The following is a 15,967-nucleotide window of genomic DNA, read 5'->3' as shown; positions in this document are numbered from 1 at the left end:
CAACAGCGAGGGAAGTATGTCTATCAAATGGCGTCCATGATGCGCTATCAATCAAGAAAGTCGATAAGTTAACATAATAAAACACGTAGTGCCCTCAAGATCAAAGTGCAAATATCGTATACAGCCGTGGATCGTAGATCGTGAGTTTAGGATCCATTGCATGTATGCGGACTAGGGTAAACACTGTTACTTGTTATTGAAAGGTTTAAATTTAGTTGGATACTATCCATGCACTATCACGAGATGTTGTTGAATATATCATAATGTTAATAAAAGGGTGAATGCAATAGTACAACTGTTTAGTGTTGCTTTTTTATTTATTTATTACATGAAAGAAAGCTAAAGCCAACTCACCAAACAAACAAACAAATATAGAGAAACCATTTGACTTGGTAATATCACATAAATTATTATATTTTCTGTTAGTGAACTTCAAGCATGCAGGAATGTTTTAAAAGTAACTTTTAAGTAAGTAAACGTGATAATTTTTTAAATATTTTTAGTTAGCGAGTTTGAGTAATTGAAGGTAATTTTTAGCAAGTACAACGAGTCCATATGCTTCATATAAATTTAGACAATCATTTCAAATAAATGAGACCGAAATATTGATTGCTCAAAACCATTTGTCTCTACCTAACTTGTTGTTATTCACGTAGAACGGCTAGGGCTTACTGCTTTAGTTCTTTTTTATCATATAAAATATTAAAGTTTCTGTACTACGATATGTTATACCCTTTAATGTTACAGATTCCACATTTCGTTTTAGATTAATTCCTTGCACATGGTGACATTAATTAAAAATTAGTGTAAACCGCAAATCCAACCAAAACGTGCAAAAGCACATGGCGAGCGTGTTTGGTAGTTCATAAAATGGCCATATATGATGTGCTTCGCGACCAGTGTGAAACGAACATTCGTTCACTCTGGCAACACTGCCGTAACGGTGACAGTTGACATAAGCACGTGTGATTGTTTTCGTGTCGTTTGTTGCGCGTGGTGGTCCGGCACTCGCTCCCTGTTTCTAAATAATTTGCAAAATGGGGAAAGCCAAGAAATTAAAATTACACCGAAATAAAACCAACCCCACCGGGTTGATGGACGTGAACGAGTTGATTGAACAAGGGTTGGCAGAAAACGCCAAATCCGGCACCCCAGTGGAAGCCATCGTTGAGCAGTTGGAATCAGCCGTTGTCGAGGAAAAAATCTGTGGTTTGCAATCATTAGCCACCATCTGCCAGGGAGAGGCCAACGTTGGCGAACTGGTACGGAACAATGTGATTCGGATAGCTGCTTCCCTCTTAGTAGATCCGGACCAGAGCGTTCGCCATGCCACTGCCGGTGCATTGCGGAATTTGTCGGTGATCAGTGTGGAGCTATGTGAATTCATGGTCGATCAGGACGTGTTGACGCCGCTACTGGCGTTACTGATCCGCTTCCCGAGCAATGGGCAATGGACGCCCACCTTCGACAAGAATATGCAGAACCAAATGGATGAGCATTCGGACACATTTTTGCATGCAGTGAATCTGCTGTGGAATTTGTGTGAAAGTACTTCCGACGCGTTAAATGCGTTCAATCAGTCCCAGTTGTTGGAGAACTTTGTAAGTTTCCTGGACTACAACGTGTATGGGCAAGAGATTGGTAAGTACGGTACTACAGTAATCTTAGCTAGAGAATCTATTACTTGCTCCTAATTTTTTCGAACCTTTGTAGCGATTGCGGTGGCCCAATGTCTGCTGGTGGTTTCGGAAGATAATGCTTCATCCTGGCGTGTGCTAGCCAACCATGGATCGGAATTATTATCACTGCTCACAATTCAGGTTGTAGACAATGGAACATTAATGCTGCGTGCCCTCGCTGCGGGCATCATCGGTAATGTTCCAGTACTGTTGAGCAGTCATACGAGTAAAGTTTTGATCTGTGTTTCCAAAACACTTGAGACGAACCATCGATCGGCACTGGGTAACTTGACCAGTATGTTACCCTTAGAGCAGCAGAAAGATTTGGTGGATTTAGAAGTAACCGATGACGTTGTTTTCGACGATGAAACTGAAGCCCAGTCTCATCAGCGTCGTCGAAAAGCTGATTTGCCCTCCGAAGGAGAGGTGGAAGTACGCGACGTGGGAAGGTTGCTGCAAGCGCAACGAATAGCAGCTGAAATACTGACAAACATTTGCTCTTCGGAAGACGACTGGCAGAGCGAAAACAACGATAACGATAATAATGCGGGCTCAGATGCGGAAAGCGTTTACGATTACGACACAAACGGATTGAATGAAAGCGTCGAAAATACGGACAAAATATCTGTAGAAGTGCTGGAAGCCATCAAGTCGCTTGCGCTGGTTGAAAAGCTGTGGCAGAAAGCGCAACCGGTCGCTGAGAATGTGTACCAACTGTTGGTTGAGTCGGAACAGAACACCTTGAAGAAACTGGACGCACTCCGTATTTCGGCCATGCTCTGCCTTCACAATCTGTGTAACAACATCTCTACGGAAGATCTCGGTGGACCGGCTGCCGTTTACAATGTTTGGATCGATTTAGGCCAGCAAGTGTTTCAGGGACAGCGCAACGGGAAGCTGCTGGAAGCATCGACATCCTTGATGCGTGCTGCGCTGGAACACCTACGCAAGAGCCCGGAACTATTCCAGCAAATGACTGAAAATGATTTGCAGCTTATGTTGAACGGTGTGACCGAATGTGAAGATATAGAGATACGTGCAAACTGGCTGCGAATGCTGGGCATTTTGGGGTGTTTGTTGCCCGAGTCGCATGTGAAAGTGATCATCGATTTCGTGCTGACCACTTGTGCCAACGAAGCAGATGTGTGGGTTTTGGCGGAGGCGCTCGATTCAATGATGGACATTTTCGCAGATAACGATTGGCATGCGATAATGCATGAGCTAGGCATGATAGCGAAATGTAAGCAGCTGGATCGCATCATGAGAGAGAAACTGAAACGAGACAAGCGTCAACTCGGTGACCGGTTTCCTGCTGTTTCTACGGTACGTACAAATTTGAGCCGATTTTGTAAATATCTAGAAACTGAATTAAAAAATTTCAAGCCAAACATGGAATCGTAAAATGGTACAAGCGTAAACGTGTATTATGCAAGAGATTATAGTTTTTTTCTATATCTATAGATGAACTATCATAATCATATAAAGGATCATATGGGAATCCTATTAACTTTTGTGTTTTCTTACGTATTGTATTGTTTCATCAAAACTATAATAAACCAGCGATTCCATTTATAATCATCATTGTATCGGCATCCTAAGTTCTTCAAACGATGGTCCTATTTTTTCGAAGTATCAGTTTGTCAAATTTGCATACGTTATCATAGCGTAAATAAAATTACTAGCAACGCGTACTGAAATGATTCATTTTTTATCATACGGAAAGAAATGTTGAAATGCAGATATTTCTCTTCTATGTTATCTAAGTGAATTAAAATAGTAATGGGTAAAATTTGATTTTAAATAAATCAATCTATTTATAACATAAAATGGATATACATTACGCTAAATTATTGCCGTTCACTAATCTACAACATAATCAATAACTTCTATTGCACATAGTGACCAGATTTCTCATAGTTTGTTAAATAAGCAATGTGTTCAACATTTGGATCATAATTTTAGGCATAATTTATAAATAATCATACAACATGAATTTTATTCTACTTCCGTCACTAAGGTACGAGCACGCGTACCAATCACTAAAGTAAACCAACGATAAAACGGATAAACAAACTAGCTACACACATTAGGAGGGTGCGGTAGGGACCGTTACAGATTGCTCAATATCTGCACCCTTTTCCTCCAAAATATGGCTACGTCTAGGTTTTGGTAGTGGATTCCAATTGATGCAATCCTGAAACTGTTGATCGTCCCCTTCCGCAATGATTACCGTTTTGGTAGGACTTTTCTTAATCCTAAAGCCCGATGCGGCGTACATGTTGTTTTTTTCGTCCAGATTGTCGTTAATGTTGTCATCGGTTAAGTTATCATAGTATGATCCGCGACCCGGAGTTACTACATGTTCGCTGGTTGAGGCAGTTGCGTTAAGGGCATCAGCAGATTGAACATTAGTTGCGCTGTAGCGTGCATCAATGTCGTGCAACAAGTTCTGGATCTCCTTTTCACGTTCGTTTAGCTCGTCTATATTCCGCAGCATGCTGTCGGTCGATTGTGTCTCGTGCAGACTATTGGCTGACTGTTCGTGGTTCACCTTGAGCATACTCTGGCTCTTATTGATGGACTCGATAATATCGCGAACTGAACGACGCCTTTCGTTGGCACTGTTTTCACCCGCAATCATCGGTATGTTGCCGGTCGATTCACTTATCTTCATACGCGCCGTTTCGATTTTGCTACTAATCTCAGTATGAATTGGAGCCACCTTGTGCTTGTACTGCAAATTATCCACAATGATCGTCGTCGTTGGTCCTTCGTCGTCTGCTTCCTCGGTTGTTGGTGGAAGTGGATTGGGTACAGTTGGCTTTTCGTTTGTCAACTTCTTCACAGTGCTAACATCTTGGGTAATGTACTTCTCACGATTTTCACGATTCGATCTTCGTGTGGGAACTGGGGTTTCTGGGAGGGCCAAGTTTTCGAAATCGACATCAGCTTGGGAAGAAGCCGCTTCTTGCTTAACCTCCGGTTGAATTTTCTCAACCTTTTTCCTCGGTGAAGGTGTCGGGTTCGTTTCGATAGGAACAGATGCAACAGTAGTGTCTACGGTAATCACTGTGTCAGTTTGTACCACGGTAGGTTTGGCCGTGTGCATCAAGGCATTATTGCATTCTTTTGGCGTGGTTTGAGGTTCTATGTTCGTTAATTTCTGAACCTCCTTCGATTCCTTGGCAACAATCTCTACATCCCGGTTTTCGGCCACAATTTCACGCTCTATCGTTGATATGGTTGTAGGAATCTCAGCATGGGCACTGTTATTATTAACATCGTGCTGCTGATGTAATGTCGTCTCTACGTTGACTTCTGATCGCACTTTTGATGTATCCTTAACAGCACCATCACCGTTTACGGATGAAATACGCACGAAGCTTTCAATTTCGGCGGTAAGATTGCGGAGATCCTCGTTTGGAACATCTTCTACAGATGGTTCCTCGGGCGTAGTAACAATACGGTTTGCAGGTGCCTGTATTAGATCCATTGAACGTTGGAATATTAATTCATATCATCCACGAGGAATCAAATGTGGATACTTACAACAGCCACCGGAGGAGGTGGTGGGGCTCGTCGTTTGTTGCGAGTTCTGGTTCCAGATGTGCGCGATCGTAGGGTGCTGCTGTAACTACTATCCACGCTAACCGTAGACAAAGTGTCCCCTTCCGGTTCCACATCTACATCGAAGGGATTGATATTGTTATACTCCTGTTGCGGGACTCGTGGTGTTGTGCTGCAAAAAAGAGAAATCATCCGCTGTTATTTCTTGCCATTGCGAAACGATTTTATGACTCTGCCTACCCGTACGGTTTGGGAGGAGCTTGCTTTTTTCTCGGTGTAGACGTAACCATCCCAGAGTTGTACGTGGCGAACCCATTTTGAATTGTGCTGCGGTAGCGATCGTTCCTCGTAAATCCAATTTCATCGTTACGGGTGTCCTGTGTAGACGAGTAGCGGGAGCGCCAGATGAAATTAAAGTTATCAGTATTATTGTTGTTAAATCAACAAAGCGAACGTTGAGCCTGACTATGCACCAATGCATTTTGATGTCCGGCACTACATGCACAGTGGCCGCGTACCTTTGGTTGATCTTGTAAGGAGCTGCGGTAACGCGTGTGCCGTACAAACAGAGGTGTCGTGGTGTACGATTGGCTTTCGCGTACTGTTGCCGAACCACTCACAGTGTTACGGTATCCGCTGGTTCCAGCGTACGGGTCGACTTCATACGCATCCCTTCTCAATGGTGGAGGGCTTTCAGAGGTTTTGTTTACTCCTAGCGTCGAGGAACGTTTCTTCCCGAAACGAATTGATGAATATTGCCTGTCGAAGAAGATTAAAGTCGGATGTACGCATTAGTAGAATCGATTTAGGCCGACTGCAAACGTAGAAGAGACGTTCTTATCGGGCGAAACGGTGACGATGTCTTAATAGACTTTGTTAAACAGCCGATTGTCTACGTTATTTATTGAACTTCAAACCACCATAGCCTCCGGTCCGAAACGGTCTAACGATCTCAATTAGTCGGTCAGTCCAACATGCGGTTCAATTAAAATGTTCTCTGGTTCGCTCGGTGTGGCTTACGTTCCTGTCGCTGTAGTAGACCTTCAAACCTCTTACATGCCGCATTGTCAGATGAAGTGAACTTGACGCGGTCATACGAAGTAAACCGAATGGAGGTCGCATTTCAATTAGTGTAAAACGCCACACATACCCGTACCGAAGGGGTATTATGGCCCGTGGCGATAGACCCTAGACTTCGGATCGGGAGCTGATTGCGGGGCTAACTGAACAGAAAGTTCGTTTAATTATTATACAACTTAATAGTAAGTTGGTATGTTATGAAATTGACGTTTAAAATTATTAATGACGAAAACACTGCAAATTTAGATTTTGATGTTTAATTTCAATTTTACGAACAACTTTCTTATCGTAGAGTAGAATAACAATGTATTCAATTTTGCTGTTGTATTCCTATATCCAAGTTGGTCCAAAGAGTCGGATCATCGTCCATAAGTCATGCAACAATGGACATGGACAAGGGTTATGCAAAGTAGCATTCAATGGCACTTAATAAACCCGACGAGGAAGTGCCGGCGGTACAGTGCATCAATGCGAATGTTGATTTATGTGTCCTCATTGCATCGAAGCCGATTGGTAAAGAGAGCGAGCGAGTGCAAATTTTAAACATGCACTTAAACTATATTCCTCATTGAAAGAATGAAAGTTTAACAGTGCTATGTGTATAGCTCAAGCTGTATTTTTAGTAGCAACATTGATGATGAATTTGTTCCAATTTTTGCTTCTTGCCCTCGAAAAGCAGAATGGTTATAAACAATTGTGCGGTCGACATTCCTCTTGTACCACCTACTTCAACAACGTTGCGCTTATTTATATGAAACGCGTTTCGAAATAATAATTTAAAAGTCAAGATTTTGCGGTCACTTGAGACGGAGTGCAAAAATGAGCCGGGTTCAGGAAACGCTAAATTTAGAAGTGATCTCTCCCCCAATGATCTCAATCTTCTCTTAAGCACTACATATGGGTGGGGTTTAGCCTCTGCTCCCATTACATAGACCATACAGGGAAGCCAATGTTGGCGTGTCTTTGTATGCAAATGTCTACACACCTACTTAAGATCGATTTGTTGATCATTGCAAGAGAATAGATTGCAAAAGCTAAGCAGAAAATGGGGGAGCAATATGGTTAATTGTGTACTAGCGACACAGTTTCATCGTGTGCAGGCGTTCCAATTGATGCACAATGATTTAATTGAGCACCGTGAAACTCTCGTGTGCAGACAGGGTCGGCAATTGATTAATATGCTGGGATTACTATTCTACTGACCTTAGGAGCCAGTTCCGACCGTTAGCACATAGTTGGAGTACATTAAAAAAAATAAAACCATTGGCATTATCCTGGCTTGGTTGACTATCGCAACACAACAAGCGAGGTGCAAATTGGTTGGCAATACCACGCCTGTATAATGTTAGCTGCTGCTAACAGGTGACACTGGTGTCGATTGTTTTAGCAACTTTCGCGGAAGTATTGTACGTAAACATATCAACATCAATTATCATCCGCAGAGCTCATCTCGGATGTTCATCATCGTGTTATGGAAGTCGAAAGCAGTATGCTTCCCCGACTTTGCCGCTAGAGGGCACTAGTAACATTTGGTAGTAAATAACGATCATTCGGTGTTTTGAACAAACAGACTCCGTATACGTAAACGGAGTAATTCGGGGATAAAAAACTCATTTCTGTCACTTCACCATTTGCGTTCGAGTGTCTTTTCGAAGCTCGTGATGATGTAATTCAGATAGCGGACGGAATTGAAACAGAACGAGTGAAAGACAGAACGTTAGCTAACGTAGGTGTGCGACATCTCGTTCGGCGCGAGTGAATGTGCTCTCTAGCAAGTTGGATTGTCTTGTTCCATAGCCACAGCCGAATTACCTCATGCTTATGCAACGACAATAAATAAGCTAATTAGAGGATGCCACAGTGGCAATGGTTGGTCCCATCGGAACGTCCCGCCATTACCTCGCCCACAGTGAAACACACACTTACCACCACTCGCGGATGCCATCGCGCAAACTGGACAAGCTACCGCGCCGATGGGTTTTACGATCCAGAAAGCGTAGCCGCTTATGATTTTCATCTTCGTAGAATGGATTTAGATGCTCTGGATAGTCGTGGATGGAGCAACCGGATCCAAACCCGTTTCCCTGCTGCGGATGATACCGGGCGAGATTGGTCATTCTGGAAGACGCTCGCGGAAGAATTCACTGACACTGTGCGGATGGGGATGATGTCATGTGCACATGTTTTTTTTTGGTTGTATCGAAAATTTTGCGTTTCCTTTTAGGAGCTGCTTTGCACAATGTTTGCTGGTCGTGCTGTCGGTGTTCGCGAACGACAAGTAAGGGAAACAACGACAACAGAAAAAAACTACACTGCACCGTCTCGCTAACCTAATCGACTCCCCTAACCGGTCACCTTTACGGTACGTTTGCACCTGAACCACAAGCCACTAGAAGCGCGTATGATGACCACACCGTGCACTTTCGTACAGTACTGCAGCAACCTGGCACAAATGAGAATAGGTAGAACGACTTTAGTAGCACCGTGCAGCACCAGATCCCGTTTATCAGCGCACTCCCGTTTATCTTATCACCGCGTCATTGAGGGTTGTGTTTGCGTGTAGCTTTTGGGGTAGTATGAAAACTGGGGAGCACGTTGGAAAGCCGCCCATCGGCGGTGCTCAATGAGTAGCCGGCTACTCGACCAGGGACACATGGACCGGTAACGTCATCCCGAACCGTTCGCCAGCAACCACTCACTTCCGAACGAACTGATCGCGAGGTGTTTTGTTACGAAGTGGTTACGAAAGCGTTCGCGTTGCAATTTAATCACTAACAGTTAATAGTTTGTTTTAAGCCATTTCGGTACGTTTCGTTTTTGTTTGTTGTTTCAGTTTTCTTTTACGCTCAACCGTATGCGATAGCGGTCAACGGGGAATCCACATGAAGCGTATTGCTTCGGAATGATTTCCATTGCACCTTTGGCCACGATATTGGCCCGTTCAGCGCTAGTCACGTTCGACGAACATTAGCAAATTACCAAGAGGGTGCAAAAAAAAAGCCAACTGACAGTGGTCAGCTTGCTCATCCACACGAAGGTTGTATGTGTGTGTGTGTGTGATTAAGATTTGTTTTTTCGTCTTCTTTTACGTCAGCCTTGGGGGTGAGGAAAAGGGTGTGCGAAGCATTTCCCGACCCAACGTGCCGAAGAAGCTAGAATTGATAAGTAGGTTCAATACTGATATCGAACAGGCATGATAACGACGGTTAATGAAACCATTTTTTATGTGCATGTGAAGTTCTCCTGAGGTGTGTTCGACGCTGTTTGCTAGCGATAAATGATGTAACTACAAACAAAAAATGCTGATAAAAATCGTATTTTTCTACATTTTTAGTTAGATAGCATTGATGCTATCATTACTGCTACTATGGCTTTCAAATGGGAATGTACGGGAAGCTTCCTTTTAATGCGAGACTATTTTTTCTTCCTTTTTTGTAAGATAACTTTCAACTAAAGCTTTGAAGTAGTTATCGTAGTTAGCTAATACAGCTAACACAGCTAATAAAATGTAAAACCCTTCGCTGACTTACTGATGATGATGTACTCTGGTTTACGAAATAATGAGCTGGCAGGTAAGGAATACATGTTAATGAATCATATGGAAACCCATAAGTATTGGACTTGATCACACACGTTTTACAACTATTTCTACTGCAACTTTCAAATGTGTCACAAAGTAAAATGGTTGCTTCGTAACGCATTCGGGCCAGACGTCTGTTCGTCTCATGGAATGCACAATGCAACCCCGAAACCAGCCAAAATGTCCAGGGTCATTAACGGGGTTCAGTTCATCGCCGAACCAGCTGACAATGTTCGACGTCATCGACGTGTGAAATGGCAGCGTGGGAGTCGCGCGGTGTCGATGCGTGTTCAAACGTTTCTAGGCCACAATCACAATGGTGCAAGTCTTCAGGCCCCGACCGAAGCGGTGCTATAGCGATGGTTCGAGACGGCGATGGAATAAGAAAGGCCTAGGGTAAAATTTCACTGCCCTGTGCATCTCGGGCTAAACAGTTGAGCGAACCACCCCGAGAGAAGATCTAACAAAACCCTCGTGCTTTCTTGTGGAACGATAACGGTTGTTGATGTTTTATTTTGCCCCACCGTGTACACATATTTGTGGAGCACTGGGTGCAGATGTTGTACTGGTGGGATTAACGTTGAATTTACAGTACGTTGAACGATTTTTTTCTTTTCGGTTTGTGGATGGTGGTTGAAGCGTTTTTGTTTTTGATTTCGAAACAGAACCCAAGGGGTTTGTTTTTCTGAGCTGGGACCTTCATGTGAAGAACCGATTGCACCGCGCTATGAGTCACATGAAGGTGTCACAAAACTAGAGTCACTTTTTAGTGATAACCAATTGACGAATTAGCGATTTTTACAGATGTGCACACACTGTTCTATCTTGCACTAGTCACACGTTTACCAAACTCATATGCCTAGACCAGGTTTATACGTATTACTTATGTGAAAACTCGCACAGAGCATCTATATTTAGCCAGAGCCAGTGTATGTGTGCGGATGGGATGTGTTTCGTGATTTTCCGCTTCTCCGAAAAATTGGGAAATTTTCCAACATGCCCCAGCAAGCGCAATTTTTCGGCGGTGCTTAAGAATGTTTTCGATTACGATAAAATGTCCTAAAAATAACAATATTGCACTTCACTGCCATGCTTGCAGTTTCGTTTAAATCTCTTTGTTTGGGAACGTTTTTCGATCGTAACTGCACTTCAGCTCACAACACTCATATGTTTACAGCGAAATACGTTTTAATTGGCACACAGATAAATTGCACCCAGTTTCCACAGTTTTGAAATGCACCTTTAATTTAGGGAATTTTGTACCCGGGTTGCACAAAGTTCGCAGCAACGACCGTGCGAGCGCGAGCGCAAAGATATTCACGGAACAAACCAAGCGCCAGTTTTGCCTTGAGTCATTTGTTCAAACCGAACTACGTCGACGTGCGCGGTCCAAAGTGTTCAAGCGAAAGCAATGATCGTACGAAGGCTACACCACTACTTAGCAAAACTTACAGTGTGAGACAAACCGATTGCAAATGAATCGGAAAGAAACAAGAAGGAAGCCTTGTGGTAAAAATACGTTAAGAATACGTTTTTTATTTATCTAGAAACTGCCAGTAAAATTCCTTTAAAAATAATTTCTCTGATGTATAAATAGTTTACAGTGTGCAATGGCCCCGCAGATTAGTGATTTTTTACCTTTTTTTCCTTTTTTAAGTTTTAAAGTTACATTCTTTCTAGGCGCCGGTCCGGACATGACCGAGACAAAATCCCATCTGGACCGTTCCCCCGTAGTTAAGACAGACTATCCGGCTACGTGGTAAAATAAATCAAACCGATCTGCCCGTTCTAACGAAAAATGGTTACATTCTCCTAGTGCTTTTTGTTTAAAATTGGTTCAATTGTGATGCATTAAAATACAAATGAAACCTCTTTAAATATAGCACTTCGTTTCGTATTACATCGTAGTTTAGTTATAACTTTTATTAGTTATAAATTCTCTGAAACAAGATATCAAAATTAAATAATATTTTGATAATCTGAAACAAATATACGCAATGTTTAAAAGACAATAGTTTGTATTATAGAAGTCGATAATGTGATATATCCATTAATTACTACTGATGATATTGACCGCTATCAATCTAAGATCGAGCGTACAATTGACTCGTGCACTATCGACATTGTTTCTTAAGTCGGTCCGAAGATGATTCCATAAACATGCAATTGATAAGCTTATCGATCTGAAGCTGAAATGAACACGTAATGTCGTTCTGTAGCCGCGTATGATGTGCACACGATTGTAGGGACAAAACGATCATAGTAGATGTGATAGCGTAAGCTTATTGTACCGATCGGTGCTTTTGATCGTGATTATTTGCAAAGGTAATGACGTTAAAAATGGTTGTAAAGTTGTGCCGCGTGTGAAATTATGCGATCGGTTGTAGAACAAATTGAGTTTCAAACTAGAAAAATGATATTACATCATCCCTAAAAACATATCCGTAAAAATGTGACGTAATCTTTTTGCGTATTTTTCATAATTCATTAACTCATAAATATTTAAAAACATATGTCAACTCACATCTAATACTCCTTTGGAAACAATAATATCGATACTAGGTAAACAATGAACACATATGTTATACAAATTATATATTTGATTTAGCGTATACAACAAAAAAGCAGCATTTTGCCCGAACATTTAATTTGATTTAATTTATGAGTCCTAATTTCTTTGTTTTTAGATAAGCTTGTAAAACTATTGTACGGCTTTTGGAGTACGAACGAAGAACTTAACACGTGGAGTTCATTCTGTAGCGTAAAAGGTTCATTTCGAAAGGCCAGCGCTGATCCAATGATGCTGCATTGGAGCGAGTGAGATGACAGTAATAGCAAAGCTACAGTGTATGTAATAATTATATGCTTGCCTTTCGATGTAAAACAATCTTATATGGCATTAATATTATAAATATTATTAACAGTTGCATTGGGAATTACCGAGTATGTCCGGGGTAGGGAAAATTGCAAATAGGAAATGCCTTGTAAGGTTGTACATCACTCAACACCATGGTGTTGATGATACGGCGAAAGCCGTCATAATGGAATAATGAATAATTAATTAATAATCAATAAATCTGTTACCTACAGAAAAGTCTCATGAAGTGCATGTTCAAACAAACGGATAAAATGCTACGAAACGACAAGTATCGTCGAGTATTTTAATTCGTTAAAGCTGTGTAAAATTAAACATCATGAGCCAATGTGGTGAAATTGAAAATAATAATATAAATAACTTATTATTCTAGGTATTATATGCGTTAAAATGTTTTCCTTCATTAAAAAAGATTCCGCCTGCATAGATAAAAGAGCATAACAAAGGTAATGTACTTAGAAGAGGGCAGTATTTGATTTAACTTTATTGATCAGTTCTTAATAACAATAAGCAATAACAACATTATCACCTGCTGCAACAAAACAACAGCACGGTGTGGCAGATTCTCTCCAGCAACCATCAAATTCATTTATTTTAGTCCACGATCTAGCCATCATAACAGCGGCGGATCAAAGGGTAGGCGGAGTAGGCGGTCGCCTGGGGCCTCGTCGTGTTGGGGGCCCCAAACAACTTGTGCAGATTGTGTGATTTTTGGAAATTTAACAGCAGAGTTAATTTATAGCACAAAAACTAATTAAAAAGGTAGAAAATTGATCGAAAATATCCTTGGTATCTTTGAATTTTATATATCCTTGGTTATATAAAACATTTGTTTCTATTTGATTAGGTATATCGGCCTTTTTTTTTCTAAACAATTCGAGAATATTTATTAAACATAAATGTGGTATTCCCGTTCCCCTTGTCCTGTTTCCGTGCCCGTAAGGGGTTGGGTTAAAGGAGTTATATTTTTTCACATTATTAAATATTCATTTGTACCCTCCTTAAACGCATTATTTAGTTTAACGCCTTCCCTTAATTTCTCCCGTTACCCGAATCGCGGCGTTAACTAACGACCGGAGGTGGTCGCTTCGGTGATTGACGCCACGTCCTCCTCTGACAAGGGCTCGCGTAGCCCTTGATTCGAGAGGATAGCCCTCCTAGCAGCTGTTCGACGCGCCTGATCCATCTCGCGTCTTCGACGGCGACGCCGGATGACGTCAGCCTCTAAAGGCGGCGCTCGGTTTCTTCGGCTCTGACCTGGAGGGACTGGTGGAATTGTCCCGGAACGCATCCGTTCCCGCCAAGCCCGCCGCATGAAGATTCGGCGATCGTATCTCTGGCGAATGGTGCCTGGAGACGGCGGACGCCCTCGATTCCGACGTGGAATGGGAGGGGGTGCCGTTCCAGCTGCCTTAGCCTCAGCTGCCGTCCGCAGCACTTCGTCCTCTCGCGCTCGCTCTGCCTCCGCAACTGCTGCCGCCAACCGGATGTCGGCTCGAGCAGCCGCGCGTTGTGATTGACGTCTTCGTGCCGTCCGCACGCGATTCGCTCGTAATTGTGCAGGAGACGCTGCCTCGTCCTCACCCTCACCAACGATCTCCGATGAAGGTGCTCGGGTGTTCAGCAGCACCTCATCCTCGCGCCAGATATCCTGAAGGACTTTGGTGATCCTTCTGGCCGCCTCTTGAATAGAGTTCCATTGGTCCAGGCTCTCCAACAGCTTCATGCCCAGATTATCCGCATGGACTGGATCATCTGAACCGAACCCAAGGAACTCCTCGCGAATTTCTGCGAATACTTCGCACTGGAAGAGGACATGGGCCACCGACTCAACCGAACCTGGGCACCGAGGACACTCTGGGGTGGGGGCAAAACCGCGGACATGTAGATACTCACGGAAGAATCCGTGTCCCGTGAGAATCTGTGAGAGGTGGAAATCCACCTCTCCATGTCGCCTTCCCACCCACTGGTGCAGGTCAGGAATCATCCGATGGGCCCATTCCACGTACCGACTGGCCGTCGGTGCTTCAGCCGCCAGGTCCCACGACCGCTGCCACTCCTGCATCGAGACCAGGCGCTCCGACGCCCGAACCTCCTTTCTGCTGGTGCCAGGGGCAGCTAGGAGCCTCCTGTGGCACCTTGCGTCCTCTAGTATCAGCAGCCTGTACGGCAAGAGGCCTGCCAGTACGACGCCGGTCTTGTACGCCACCGAAATGAAGGAGCTGGTAACGCCCCGTGCAAGTGGCTTCTGCACTTGGGCCAGCTTCCGTCGGCACCACTGGAACCTCGTTGCTCCCGACCAGACAGGGGCGGCATAGCGTATGATCGACTCCGCAACTGCCGCCATCAGTCGACGCTTCGCCACCTGGGGGCCACTGTGGTTCCTCATGACCGAGGTCACCACACCAACCACACGAAAGGCTTTCGACGTCGCCATCTCGACGTGTGGTTTCCACGACAGGTGGTCGTGGAGTCGAACCCCCAGGTACCGTATCGACTGCTGTGTCCGACACACGGTGTCACCAACGCGGAACGGGACCTCCAGCCGACCTCGACGAAGGCTAGAGATGAGGACCCCCTCCGTCTTCTCCGGCGCCAACTGCAGGTGGTGGCGGCTCATCCATGCCGCGACGCTGTCAACCGCTTCCTCAGCAACCGATGCAGCTTCCTCAGGAGTACAGCCCTCGGCAAGCACCGCGATGTCATCCGCGAAGCCGATGATGCTTGCTCCTTCCGGAAGCTCAACCCGCAGCACGCCGTCATACATGACGTTCCACAGCGTGGGGCCCAGAATGGACCCCTGTGGAACGCCAGCCGTTACTCGACGTGTGACGGGCCCGTCTGTGGTATCGTAGACGAGCTTCCGGTTGGTGAAGTAGTCCTGCAGGAGACGCCTCAGCTTCACCGGAACTCCCTTATCGCGAAGTGCCTCCGCTATCGACTGCCAGCTGGCGGTGTTAAACGCGTTGCGTACGTCAAGCGCCACGACCAGAAGGCAGCGCTTGTCCCGATCGTTTGTTCGGCCGAACGCCATTGCGCGATATCCCGCGTCCACCACCTGTTGGATAGCTTGCACCGTCGAACGGCCCCTGCGAAAGCCGTACTGGTTGTCCGCCAGCCTCGGTTCCTCCGGATCCTCCAGGACGTCGTTGACGCGGTTCAACATAACCCGCTCAAACACCTTCC

The 15,967-nt window shown here is 44.2% G+C and overlaps 2 protein-coding genes across 2 annotated transcripts; one reads left to right on the top strand and one right to left on the bottom strand.

Moving 5' to 3' along the window:
* The first annotated feature begins 977 nt into the window (after positions 1-977).
* On the top strand, positions 978-3,364 carry LOC128301995 (HEAT repeat-containing protein 3). Its single transcript, XM_053038692.1, has 2 exons — positions 978-1,641; positions 1,714-3,364. Exons 1-2 carry the CDS (start codon positions 1,038-1,040, stop codon positions 3,078-3,080), a joined length of 1,971 nt encoding a protein of 656 aa, XP_052894652.1. The 5' UTR covers positions 978-1,037; the 3' UTR covers positions 3,081-3,364.
* A 259-nt stretch (positions 3,365-3,623) lies between these two features.
* LOC128300757 (uncharacterized) lies at positions 3,624-11,245 on the bottom strand. Its single transcript, XM_053036942.1, has 6 exons — positions 11,147-11,245; positions 8,253-8,769; positions 5,765-6,005; positions 5,487-5,623; positions 5,229-5,418; positions 3,624-5,157 (listed from the first exon to the last, which is right to left on the bottom strand). Exons 2-6 carry the CDS (start codon positions 8,441-8,443, stop codon positions 3,766-3,768), a joined length of 2,151 nt encoding a protein of 716 aa, XP_052892902.1. The 5' UTR covers positions 8,444-8,769; positions 11,147-11,245; the 3' UTR covers positions 3,624-3,765.
* Between the last annotated feature and the right edge of the window lie 4,722 nt (positions 11,246-15,967).

The sequence above is a fragment of the Anopheles moucheti genome, chromosome 3 (genome assembly GCF_943734755.1).
Source record: "Anopheles moucheti chromosome 3, idAnoMoucSN_F20_07, whole genome shotgun sequence".
NCBI lineage: Eukaryota > Metazoa > Arthropoda > Insecta > Diptera > Culicidae > Anopheles > Anopheles moucheti.
Note: the sequence above shows the minus strand (reverse complement) of the source record. Positions and strands in the feature narration are given on the sequence as shown.

Coding starts and splice junctions, on each gene's coding strand:
- LOC128301995 (XM_053038692.1), top strand. CDS start 1,038: ATGGGGAAAGCCAAGAAATTAAAATTACACCGAAATAAAACCAACCCC. Junction 1,642..1,713: donor CGTGTATGGGCAAGAGATTG/GTAAGTACGGTA, acceptor GAACCTTTGTAG/CGATTGCGGTGGCCCAATGT.
- LOC128300757 (XM_053036942.1), bottom strand. CDS start 8,443: ATGACCAATCTCGCCCGGTATCATCCGCAGCAGGGAAACGGGTTTGGA. Junction 5,624..5,764: donor CCTTACAAGATCAACCAAAG/GTACGCGGCCAC, acceptor TCGTCTACACAG/GACACCCGTAACGATGAAAT. Junction 5,158..5,228: donor CACCTCCTCCGGTGGCTGTT/GTAAGTATCCAC, acceptor GATCTAATACAG/GCACCTGCAAACCGTATTGT.